Source organism: Saccostrea cucullata, unplaced genomic scaffold (genome assembly GCF_032062105.1).
Source record: "Saccostrea cucullata isolate Sc308-1 unplaced genomic scaffold, CSIRO_AGI_Scuc_v1 ctg9367, whole genome shotgun sequence".
Lineage (NCBI taxonomy): Eukaryota > Metazoa > Mollusca > Bivalvia > Ostreida > Ostreidae > Saccostrea > Saccostrea cuccullata.
The window spans coordinates 1-12,500 of NW_026930970.1; the positions used below are offsets into that span (position 1 = coordinate 1).

General features: G+C 33.7%; 2 protein-coding genes across 7 annotated transcripts in view; one reads left to right on the forward strand and one right to left on the reverse strand.

Moving 5' to 3' along the window:
• The first annotated feature begins 72 nt into the window (after positions 1-72).
• LOC134230788 (uncharacterized) lies at positions 73-685 on the forward strand. The gene has a single exon (XM_062712641.1). The coding sequence runs from the start codon at positions 92-94 to the stop codon at positions 683-685; it is 594 nt and encodes a 197-aa protein (XP_062568625.1). The 5' UTR covers positions 73-91.
• A 4,078-nt stretch (positions 686-4,763) lies between these two features.
• The window catches only part of LOC134230787 (sugar phosphate exchanger 3-like), an 18,628-nt gene continuing 10,891 nt past the window's right edge, over positions 4,764-12,500 (reverse strand). For 2 of the 6 annotated variants that reach the window (XM_062712638.1, XM_062712636.1), the window contains 8 exons: positions 12,422-12,500; positions 11,312-11,453; positions 10,920-10,945; positions 10,497-10,569; positions 10,088-10,198; positions 7,694-7,788; positions 6,115-6,180; positions 4,765-5,714 (listed from right to left, as the gene is read on the reverse strand). The exon at positions 12,422-12,500 is cut by the window's right edge and continues 28 nt beyond it. In XM_062712638.1, the coding sequence (XP_062568622.1) occupies positions 5,571-5,714; positions 6,115-6,180; positions 7,694-7,788; positions 10,088-10,198; positions 10,497-10,569; positions 10,920-10,945; positions 11,312-11,453; positions 12,422-12,500 (736 nt within the window). In that variant the 3' untranslated portion in view covers positions 4,765-5,570. Of the gene's footprint in view, positions 5,715-6,114; positions 6,181-7,693; positions 7,789-10,087; positions 10,199-10,496; positions 10,570-10,919; positions 10,946-11,311; positions 11,454-12,421 lie in introns of all 6 variants that reach the window. The other 4 variants (XM_062712635.1, XM_062712637.1, XM_062712639.1 and 1 more) reach the window with 4 other exon arrangements.

Genomic DNA, 12,500 nt, shown 5'->3' on the forward strand with positions numbered 1-12,500 from the left:
TAAGAATTTTGTTAATGGTCTCCAGGGGAAGTATTTTTGTAATTTTATCAGTGAAAACGGAAATGTCACGTCCAGTGTCGTTTTGGAATCCATGACAAAATTATTCGAGATACAGTGGATGTGCGTGTTCTTTGGGGTAGTTTGCGCTGGTAGTGTGCTTCTGTTGAGTATATTTATTGGAACTATAAAGATGTGCGCGGTGCACCTCTGCAAATGTGATTGTGCACAACCACAGCTCAAAAAGACACATCCTAAGAGTCAATGTGACGAGGCTACCAAGCCCAATTCTCTGATTGTTTCCACAGAAAACAGCGATGACGAATATTCAGATGCGGATCCTCTTCTGAGGGATGCAAATGTAGCAGACGACAGAAACTCCTCACATGACGGTGAGACCGCCACAGCAACGTCAGGCGTCAAAACAAAGCTGGGGAAGAAAATAAAGAAAGTCCGTAGTCAAGTGATTCTCTTTCGAGAGACGGTCAAAGACACCAGTAGCCAGGCTGCCAGTAAGGTCAAGGCGGGGGTGGTGATGGGGGTGGAGCAGGTCAAGTTTGGAGTCATGTCCATGAAAGAGTTTTGTGGAGCCGGTGAGATTGCTCAGACTGTTTCCATCATGTCTGTCAACACAGATGTCGATAGTGAAAAAACGTCTACACACATCTCCAAAGTCACAACATTTTGAAAACTATAAAATGCAGTGTTAGAGTGTGCGAGTGTTAGACAAAATTTGACATCGAACAACCCTCTCCATATATATCGTAATATAAATCTTGATATTCTTTCAAAACGTTCGAATACGAAAGAAAACGTGTTCTGTCATTTACCTGTGTTCATTTTTAGTCCATATTCTGCATGTTTTGTTTAACGTTTGGGAATACTAGTAAACTCGTATTTTTTATGAATTACTTTACTCATTCTGAATGCATCAATACGCAGGTCATATTAAACAACATTGAAAGTATGGAAAGGAGGCGCAAACCAGAAGAAAAGAAAAGTAAACAAGAGGCTAACGGGCTTAAAATTGCTCTTCTGATAAGTTATACAATCATTATCACTTCTATTCTAAGCCTCTTCGTATCCCACATGTATGTAGATAATACCTTGAAATTTCAAAAGTAGGTTATGACCTTTTTAATTCAGGTGATCTATTACTATCTTTTTCGTTTATCGACATGCATCGTGCGTTGACATTTGAACATTTTCAGCTTCTCTGAAACCACTCAACACATATTTTTAAACAATTTTGGTATATTTAATACTCTATGGGCGCAGGGAAACAAAAAAATTGTGAATTTCTTGCCCCCCCCCCCCCTCCAGTGACCTGGGGGATGTAATACAGCTGGTATGTATACTGAAAGGAAAAAGAAACGCAGGGTAAACTTTTGAGGTGAAGTAAATTTGTTTTTCTTAAAATACGTTTTAGTTTTCCTATCTAACATTCAAAATCATCTTTCAAAAAGATATAACCAAAGTCTCATATGATTCTGTCTAATTATTCATGAGTTATTGCAGTTCAAATGACGATACCCCCCAAAAGTGAAAATCGAAAACTCTCATTATCTTCAATGTCTATCTCGTGCATCTGTCAAAGTCTTATTTCTCCTTTGCATGGAATTTTATCGGAATGTTTATCTTTCAAACCCTGGCTATATTTAGCATTGGTAACCACGCAAAAAAATAAGTCAAACGGCGCGCGCATGCGCCAGTGAGAGGAATACACCAGTAAGTTGAATGGCTCAAAAAACCAAATTGCGGAATTGTTTTCTTTCAAATTTCGTATGAATGTAATGATTATAATCGTCTACTCTATAAATGTCTGTTTTTGTGTTAGTAAGGTGGCGATTTAAGAGATGACAGGACGAGTAACCCGCTCGTAACATGGCTCTGTTTTGCGTTAACGTCATCGTCACGGTTGATTGAAAACCACTCCAGACCCTCTCTGACAACGGGTAGAATGTTTTATGGGGGAAAATTTACAAGAGACTGTTTACTAAACCATTGTTGCCTTTTTCATTAATTAGGCAATTCGAAGACAAGACCCCATTGAACTTCCGTAAACTGTGCCAAGATTGCAATAGATTCATAATGTCTCTTAATATTGAAAAACGATGTGCATACCTCATATGCATCAAATAATGCAACAAGATTTGTTGACAAACTCGTCGTTTTCAAATTGCACGTGTTTCGGGCTTTTTAGCGTTTTCCCTACGTGACGTCACAAATTTTACGGTTGAGTTATTCTGAATACTGATTTTGATGCACAGTAACTAAATTTCCCTTCTGACCAATTTTCGTAATTTTCGGTCATGTGGTCAAATTTTTATAAAAAATTATGCTACCCTGCGTTTCTTTTTCCTTTCAGTATACAAAGTTATGAAGAAGGGTACCTCTTCCTAACATGTGAATTTCAAGGCCTCAGGACGAGGGGTTCTGCTCTTAAGGCGGGATTCTAATGATTTGATAGTGAACATGTATTAATACTTTGAAAATCTTCTCTTCTGCTCCTGGGTATTAAATAAACAAAGTTTATAGTTTTGATGAACAAGAATGCCTCTTCCAAAATTGTGAAATCCATGGCCCTACTGGTCAGGGTGAGGGTTGTTAGGGCATGGTGCCAGTAGTGAAAGTGGAACAAATACCTAGAGGCAGAGGAGATTTTCAAACATTAAAGCCCTACCCTAATACCAAAACCCCTGACCCTAGTGCCATGAATTAATATCATTTGGAAGAGGTAATCATAATTATGTTAGTTTTTTAATACTCAGGAGCAGAAAAAAAAGATTTTCAAAGAATTAAAGTATTTTCACTGACATTTATTAAATAAATAGAATAAGGCTCCTTTAACTCTTATTTTATTCCCTTTTTTTCCATGGCCTGTATGATCTGCTTGATGCATATTACTGTACATGTATAAGAATAATTACAGTACTAAACATTCAATGAAAATAACTTGATGATAAACAGAGACAATATCTTGATGGATTCCGACTACATGTATAATGCCAAACAGGAATAAATTAAAGTATAATGGCACAATAATATTGAAATTTATCACAGAAAATAACTTCACAAATGGTAATTTCTCTAATTTCAAAAATATACCTGTATGAAGAGAAAGTTAAAGAATTAAAGTGCATGCTTTTTAATAACAAATGTAAAAAGAATATATTTCTTAATCATAATCAAAAATATAATTGAAAATCTTTGTATTCATCCTGCAGATTCATGAATTAAAAATAAACTAGTATAAACATTTTATTATATACATAAAATGGATATAATGCACATACGTGTGCATGTAACAATTACCATCAAAACGTTATTCATAATTTATCAATAAAAACTAGAACTGTCCAATAGGGACGAATACCCCCCGCTGGGTTTTTCAGAGAATGTGCCAATTCAAAAATACTTTATGGATCTAGAGGTGTTCACAATTTACTTACAAAAATTTGCAGTGAAATATGACTGCTCATCATGTTTCTTAATGAATGAAACAAAGGTGCAACCAAATGAAACATCAATACTAATACACTGTAATTCCATTGTAACATTATTTTTTTTATTTAATTTTTTTATTTCTGCATTAAAAAAATTTATTGCAATTATGTGTTATGTCACTCTGCAAACTGATTGTTGAAAAAAAATCATATTATACAAAATCAAATTAATCTTGATAACTTTATATCAAATTGAAAATAAAGAGCTGGTCATCCAGTAATGAAGTGCTTTGACAGACAATAAATTACAATTAAGAGAATAAGAGAAGAGAGATCTTTAATTCTTGTGCCTGATTCCCAGGAGATTACACATGGTTGATAATGAGATGCCTTAATGTTCAACTTCCCACACCAAACTCATTAATTTATCTTTAACTGGATGCATGTCCAGTCATTATTCCCAAGAGGCAAATGAAATTACATTATCTTCTGTGCAATGTAAAAACTGTTTTTAGCACTTGATGAAGTTTTTTTTTAAAGTTTATATGAGTAGTTTTAAGCTGTAGTATTTTTGTACAGATATTCTATATTCTATGTCTCAAACCTTATACATGAGCCCAAAATGAACAAGTCAATTAAAATAAAAAAATAAAACCTGTAAAATACAAAAAAATGAACAAAAAGAGTTGAAAATTCCAATTGCACACCTTCATATGGTGAATAATAAGTGTACAAATTTTCAGATTAATCCTTGCAATAGTTTCTGAGAAACGGTCCGGACAAAACCACAAAATAAAAATGAAAAAACACCTGTAATATTCAAAATAATAATCGAATCAAGATGAAAATATCAGGTGCACAACTTCATATGGTGAATAATATGTGTACAAATTTTCAGACAAATCCTTCCAATAGTTTCTGAGTAATGGTCCGGACAAAATCTCGTCTACAGACAGACAGACAGACGGACAGACGGACATGGTGATTCCAATATACCCCCCCTAAACTTCGTTTGCGGGGGGTATAATTAAATTTAAACCCTTTAAGAAAGTATGTACCAATTTTATGTGAAAAATAAAAAAAAATAAATCGATCCACTGTTTCATTTTTCAAACATTACATGTATTTGTTTATAATGAATTTGTATAATAATATAACTCAGTTATACTCAGTTGATGTTGCAATTAGAAAAGGGATATATATCTCCCAATCCTACCATCTCCCAAAAGAAAGAAAAACATTATTTTACACATCAATTAAAAAAATATACATTCTTTGCTTAAAACAAACTCATCTCAAGAAATAAAAGATATACATATATGTAATAAAATATGTTCAATCAATCACATCAACTACAAAACTGGAAAAAAAATATGTTGGATTAATTTGAAAAGTAAAATCCTAGCACGTACATTACTATTCTAAATCTATTAAGTTAAAACGAACATACACTTAGGACTTATAAAATTCTGATAAAAATGACTGACCAGATTTCCCCATAAGTTTTAATGTGTAAAATATTATAAGCAATAAAATAGCTGGTAAAATGTTATATAATATATAGAAATGAAAATTCAACACAAAAATGACTAGAAAACTTAAAAGCTGTATTACACCACAGAATATACTTTAAAAAAAATGAAAAATGAAATAAAGTTATATTTTCAGAAAAATAATCTAATGAAGAAAAACAGTTCTATAGAATCTGATGGACTATTATACTACATGTACGATTTGACATCATGGCCTATAATATGCATCCCATATAACAACTGGTAAATATTCAGGCTGTGTAGTCTAGAAATAGAGTTCTCTAATGTAAGTTATAATATTCACGATGATGTAAAAAACTAAATATCACAAATAGTAAGTGCAATGTTAATCTCTTTCTTACGTGTATATACAAATGCCCAGCATAGTAAGGGTCCTTTCTATATCGGACAGGAAGACAAAAACAAATGTACATTCTTTAGACACCTTTCAATACTGTCATACAGTATATTATGTACTTTGTGTGGTTCTTAAAAGCTAGCTGATGCATAAAACAATTGGTCATACCAAAAGTGTAGATAGACCAAGTTATGATCACATTAAGTGTGTCAAGATCAGTCTGTAAATAGGTCAAGGTCAGTTGAACAATTCCTCAGTGTCCTCATTCCTGTTAGAGACAGAAGCCCCCGTGAACCATGAATACTTGATTTTTCTCTTGGAGTACAGGTCTCTCACTTCTCTCACAAACAATGGCAGAATACACAGGGCTGTCAGAAGTGTCTGCATTGAAAAAGAGAGAGTGAAAAATTAATGAATCAGGAGTCTCGGCCAAGTCTGTTGCTCTCAAAGTTCACAGTTTTTACTATAAAATTGGAATAAATGTTGCACATAGGGTTGAAATATATTTCTTTAGTATTTACAAAGACCTGTATCTTTTTTGTTTTCATAATTTAATATCCATTGAAATTTGTTCACAAGAACAAAAATTCAACAAATAGAATAAGGATATAATGAAGTATCTTGAAATAATCAATATATCAAAACATGCATGTGCCCTTGACATGTATAACTTAACAAGTAATCTTCTCTTTCTTGGATCATTTTTCAAGAGTCTCCTGGAATCACTATAGCTACAATTCAAGGAAAAACAATTATTTTCAGCACAGCACCCATTACTTACCATTAACATAAACAGATAAAACACTGATCTCCATCCCAAACCATCCTGAATCAGAGGTACCAGAATCTGAAATGACAAAACCATGATGAGAGAGAAATTATCTTGGACAAAGCCATCTTCAAAACAAGAGGCCCATGGGCCACATCGCTCACCTGAGAAACTTTGACCATTCTGTTCTTTACCAGATTTCCCCCTTGTTATACATAATGCATCCCCACCCTACCCCACTGATCATAATTTAGACATTTTGAAATCTACACTACCCCATGATCCTTCCATGGGCACATATGTTTCAGCTTTTTTGGCCCAGTGGTTCCTGAGAAGAAGATTTTTCCTATATATTTCTATGTAAAACTTTGATTCCCTATAATGGCCCCGCCCTTCCCCCGGGGATCATGATTCCTACAATTTAGAATCTACACTACCCCAGAATGCTTCCACATAAGCTTAACTTTTTCTGGCCCAGTGGTTCTTGAGAAGAAGATTTTCAAAGATTTTTCCTATATATTTCTATATAAAACTTTGATTCCCCATTGTGGCCCCGCCCTTCCCCCGGGGGTCATTATTTGAACAATTTAGAATCTACATTATACCAGGATGCTTCCACATAAGTTTCAGCTTTTCTGGCCCATTGGTTCTTGAGAAGAAGATTTTCAAAGATTTTTCCTATATATTTCTATGTAAAACTTTGATACCCCATTGTGGCCCCGCCCTACCCCCGGGGGTCATGATTTGAACAATTTAGAATCTACACTACCCCAGGATGCTTCCACATCAGTTTCAGCTTTTCTGGCCCAGTGGTTCTTGAGAAGAAGATTTTCAAAGATTTTTCCTATATATTTCTATATAAAACTTTGATTCCCTATTGTGGCCCCACCCTTCCCCCGGGGGTCATTATTTGAACAATTTAGAATCTACACTATACCAGGATGCTTCCACATAAGACTAGCTTTTCTGGCCCAGTGGTTCTTGAGAAGAAGATTTTCAAAGATTTTTCCTATATATTTCTATATAAAACTTTCATTCCCCATTGTGGCCCCGCCCTTCCCCCGGGGGTCATGATTTGAACAATTTAGAATCTACACTACCCCAGGATGCTTCCACATAAGTTTCAGCTTTACTGGCCCAGTGGTTCTTGAGAAGAAGATTTTTTAATGACCCAACCCTATTTTTGTCTTTTCTTGATTACATTGTATCTCCCCTTGCGAGGGGATATGTCCCTTCATTTTAACAATTTAAATTTCCCTTCACCCAAGGATGCTTTGTACCAAGTTTGGTCAAAATTGGCCCAGTGGTTCTTGAGAAGAAGTCGAAAATGTGAAAAGTTTACAGATGGACAGACGGACAGACAGACGGACGGACGACGGACAAAATGTGATCAGAAAAGCTCACTTGAGCCTTCGGCTCAGGTGAGCTAAAAACTTCTTTACTTGCCCTCTCCAGAATGACTAACTAAATAAGCCCAAAAGTTGTTACACAACAAGGAAACAAATTATTATTTTTACAAAAAAAAAATCATTTTCTATCAGAAAGAAATGTAAGATTAACTTTTCACTGTTTCAAAAAATCTCAATCTAACCTGTCCAATGGCTGCCCCGACACTTCCTGTTCCATCAATTATACCAGTCACTGTTGCTAAGGCCTCGCTGTTTCCCTGGACTGGTCCCTGCTTTCCTGTTTAACAAAATATTGAAAAGATGTGTTTATTCAGGTAAAACATTGAAAAGGTGTGTTTATCAGGTAAATCATTGAAAAGGTGTGTTAATTCAGGTAAAACATTGAAAAGGTGTGTTTATTCAGGTAAAGCATTGAAAAGGTGTGTTTATTCAGGTAAAACATTGAAAAGGTGTGTTTATCAGGTAAATCATTGAAAAGGTGTGTTAATTCAGGTAAAACATTGAGAAGGTGTGTTTATTCAGGTAAAGCATTGAAAAGGTGTGTTTATTCAGGTAAAACATTGAAAAGGTTTGTTTATCAGGTAAATCATTGAAAAGGTGTGTTTATCAGGTAAATCATTGAAAAGGTGTGTTAATTCAGGTAAAACATTGAAAAGGTGTGTTTATTCAGGTAAAGCATTGAAAAGGTGTGTTTATTCAGATAAAACATTGAAAATGTGTGTTTATTAAGGTAAAACATTGAAAAGGTGTGTTTATCCAGGTAAAGCATTGAAAAGGTGTATTTATCAGGTAAAACATTGAAAAGGTGTGTTTATTCAGGTAAAACATTGAAAAGGTGTGTTTATCCAGGTAAAGCATTGAAAAGGTGTGTTTATTCAGGTAAAACATTGAAAAGGTGTGTTTATTCAGGTAAAACATTGCAAAATTTTTTTTTCAGGTAAAACATTGAAAACATGACTGTTTATTTTTACCCTTTTATTGAGCCAATTGAAAAAAAGAAGTATTCAAAGAAGAAATATAATAGAACTGGTTTAAATTTTACAATAATTTATTCAACATGTAAGAGGGTTGTCCCAAAATTTCGTAGACTGAGCTCATATCTTTCAAAGAAATTAATGTATCTTTGTAAAATTTTCAGGGTGGATTAAGCGTATTCTTGGCAGATAAATTACGAAGTTTTACCATGTTTATATGAAAACTTTTCGAGTAACAATATTTAAAGTGATATCGTTCTCTAACACCCGGAGCAATCTGCAACGTCAAAAAATACAAATGTCAACGGGTCAAATTTTTGGCGAAAATATTTCAATTACCAGAATCAAATTCTTAAATTAAACGAAATTGTTACAATTATAAATTTGAAATATCTTCATTATTATGATATGATCAAACTTTAAAATATGTAAACAAAGTATATGAATGTACAGGTACGAAATAATAATAATTTGAAAATGCTATATTTCTATGGGCTTTTCGTCTGTTTCTGTAATGGAGTTGCACAATGTAACTCTTGCCGATTTCTTAGTCCTGTCTTTTATTTTAGTTACTGTTATTCACATATACATAGAGAACCCGTTTTAGTCATTTTAAATACTAAGGACGAGAAAAAGTTTCCTAGTCTACCAAACATTTATGACTGGTACATTTCTATAAGAGTGAATTCAGGATCAAAACACTTGATCATAGTCCACTGCGCCGCCTGTGCCAACGCAGCCGCCATTTTGCGAAAAGTCGGATTTCAACCCTATGTTTATAAAATGTTATAAAATTCGTATTTATCAAAGCATTAACACCAAAATTTGAGGAAATATAGTTAATAAAACAGTATTAAGAATTTTCATTTCCATTAAAAAATAAGGGGTTGTAATTACTTTTCCATAGGATTTTAAATACGATATACCAAATTTAAATTGCAACTTTTGGGTATTGCGCCGCCTTCCTACACCAGACAATGAAATATGTCTTTTAAATTGGAATAATTTGTGTAGTTACTTCACATTTGTCCATAAATTTATTTGATATTATTGGTTTAATCTATATACGAAGTTTCATTAATGTATGACGTAGGGTTCCTACAAAACAACGCTTGTCTACGGAATTTTGGGACAACCCTTGTATTGTGAATGTGGATAATTTCTACAAGAATCTCTCTGTTTCCCGCAAGTATTCTCATGATTCAGATATTATAGAATAAGACTACATGTATAATTTAAAGAAGTGTTCAAACAAGAAATAAAATGACAATAAAAGAACTGGTTTAAATTTTACAATTCAACATGTATTGTCAACATGGATACTTTCTGCAAGAATCTCTCTGTTTCCCCTAAGTATTCTCATGATTCAGATATTATAGAATAAGACTATAATTTATCAGTGTCTAATACATGTATATTAAAACTTTATTTTTGCATACACTATATTAACTTTACTCTGGTAAGATATTGAAAACTCTGATGTCTGAGAAATTAAATTACATGGACAACTGTTTATATTGTATGCAAAGAACTTCAATTACCGGTACTAGGCATTTTGGACAATTCTCAAAGGTTTCCTTTCTTTAAGGCTATTAAACTCACCAAGATCTGCAGAGATTGCTGCACTGACTAGATTGGCCACGCCCCCAATAAAAAATCCCACCACTGCCATCAACAGACCGTTCATAGTCAAGGTATTGCTTAAATCGGAATCTGTTGTAAAGGGGAAATACAAAAAAATACATTAGCAAAAATTGTTGTAGTACTGAAGGATTGATACAATCTTTGCTTGCTAAGTAGGTTGTGTAAAATAGAATGACGACCATAGGTTTAGCAGTGAAAAAAAAATTGTGGTTTCATAATTCCATACTTAAATTCTGCTTGTTGTCTACACAAAATAGGATTCCATAACTCTGACCTTCTTATTACACTTGATTTCAATGTTTTATGTCAGACAAGGTGGAAGTTATGAACAGACAAATTAAAAATAAGTGAACATCATATTACATACTATAGATAAACAGTGCTGGAATGCCCAGGATCAGCATTGGTATAACTATTACACTCCTGTGCTGGAATCTGTCCTACAATCAGAAATCATTCACTTACTTTTTTCATTACATTATTACTAAAAAGAAGAAGTGTCATTCAGAACTAGATCAGTAAAACTATATATCTCCTAGCTATCTGGAATTTGTACAAGGAAAAACAGGCTTGTAGTGCAGATCAAAACAGATGAATTAACTTCTGTGAGTTTATAAAATTTTCCTTAGCATTAAAAAGTAATTTTATTTCACATACATTTAGTATGAAGTATTCAATCAGGAATGTCACAAAAAATTTATTTGAATTTTAGTTAATAGAATTTCATTACAGTAACCAATTCTACTTATTCAAGGAGAAAAATAAATAATGATTTTTATTTTCAACTTACAGATATAAAACCAAATATTGTTCCACCTGAAAAATAAAATGTATAATTTGGTCTTTCTGCTCATCACTGATTCCACTCACATCATACTAGAGAGATATATCATCAGCCATGTGGGAGTGGGGGCTAAAAAATATGCTCTACTGATCAAGGGTTGGGGTGGGGCTAAAAAACATTCTCTACTGATCAAAGGGTTGGGGTGGGGTGTACAAAAAAATGCTCTAACTGATCAAAGGGTTGGGGTGGGGTGTACAAAAACATGCTCTACTGATCAAAGGGTTGGGGTGGGATGTACAAAAATATGCTCTACTGATCAAAAGGTTGGGGTGGGGTGTACAAAAAAAATGCTCTACTGATCAAGGGGTTGGGGTGTACAAGAAACATGCTGTACTCACCTATGATTCCCCCCACATCATACCAGATAGATATATCGTCAGCCACTGTCTCTTTCCACCTGTACTTATTGTGGAGGTAGTAGGGCAGCCAGAAGAAAAAGGAATAGTTGACTAGCTTTAAACAGGCATAGGCTAAGGCATACTGAAAAAAATAAAGAGCACTAGTATTAGTTTTAATTGAAATCTTCTCAAAAGGTTTACATAAAACTATTGTGAATCAGCCTTAATTCGAATACCAAAAGATTCTCTATGTCAAGTTTAGTTCAAATATGCCTACTGGCTGGAGAAGATGTGAACAGTTTACAATGACAATACAGTAACACTTGGTTATAATAAAGTCACTGGGACCTAGAAAATAACTGCTTTATACCTGATTCATTATATATGTATAAGTACTGTTCCATGTAAGATTCAGGCAGAGGGTGGAACATGAACATGATGAAAGATCTTTTTGATGATTTAAATGAATAGTAAAATGTATGTTCATAGACTTGAGCTTTATAAAACAACATTTTTTTTCATTGGTCATTATTAAATCTATATAGCTGGGGATCTAAGAAAACTTCGCTATATTCATGAATTTGCAATATCTGTGTTCCTATACTAAACGAGTTTTATTGTAACAGAGTTTCATTCAGAAAACTCACTTGAGCCTTTTGCTCAAAAACAAATATTTCAACATTCACATGCATCATCTACATAATAATAAGTCAGGGGGAGGACCAAACAAAAAAGCAAATTCAAAATTTGATTTGTAAAGGATTAAAGGATTTATGCAATGCGACTCAATGTTTTTTTCATGTTAAAGAATTCTTTAAAAAATAACTTCTCTGAAAATTTCATTAAAATCCGTCCACTTAATATAGCTGAGATATTGCCAGAAAACTCAGTTTCACACCTGAATGGTTATTTGAAATGCACGGTTTTGGGCTTAAGCATATCATGTGACGTCACTACATGAACACAGTCACCATTTTGAAGAAAAGAAGAGTGCACAAGGACCTATCGTTCTGACATATTTTGTGTTTATTTAGGGTTTCAGATGATTTATTTGAACATAAAACATTTGAATATAAAAAAAGAATGTCAACACATAAACAAGGAACTTACCAATGCTACCCCTGGTAGACGTAAGGCACTACAGAAGTCTATGGCTGCTGGTCTATCCTCAGAACTGGAGGTGTTGATT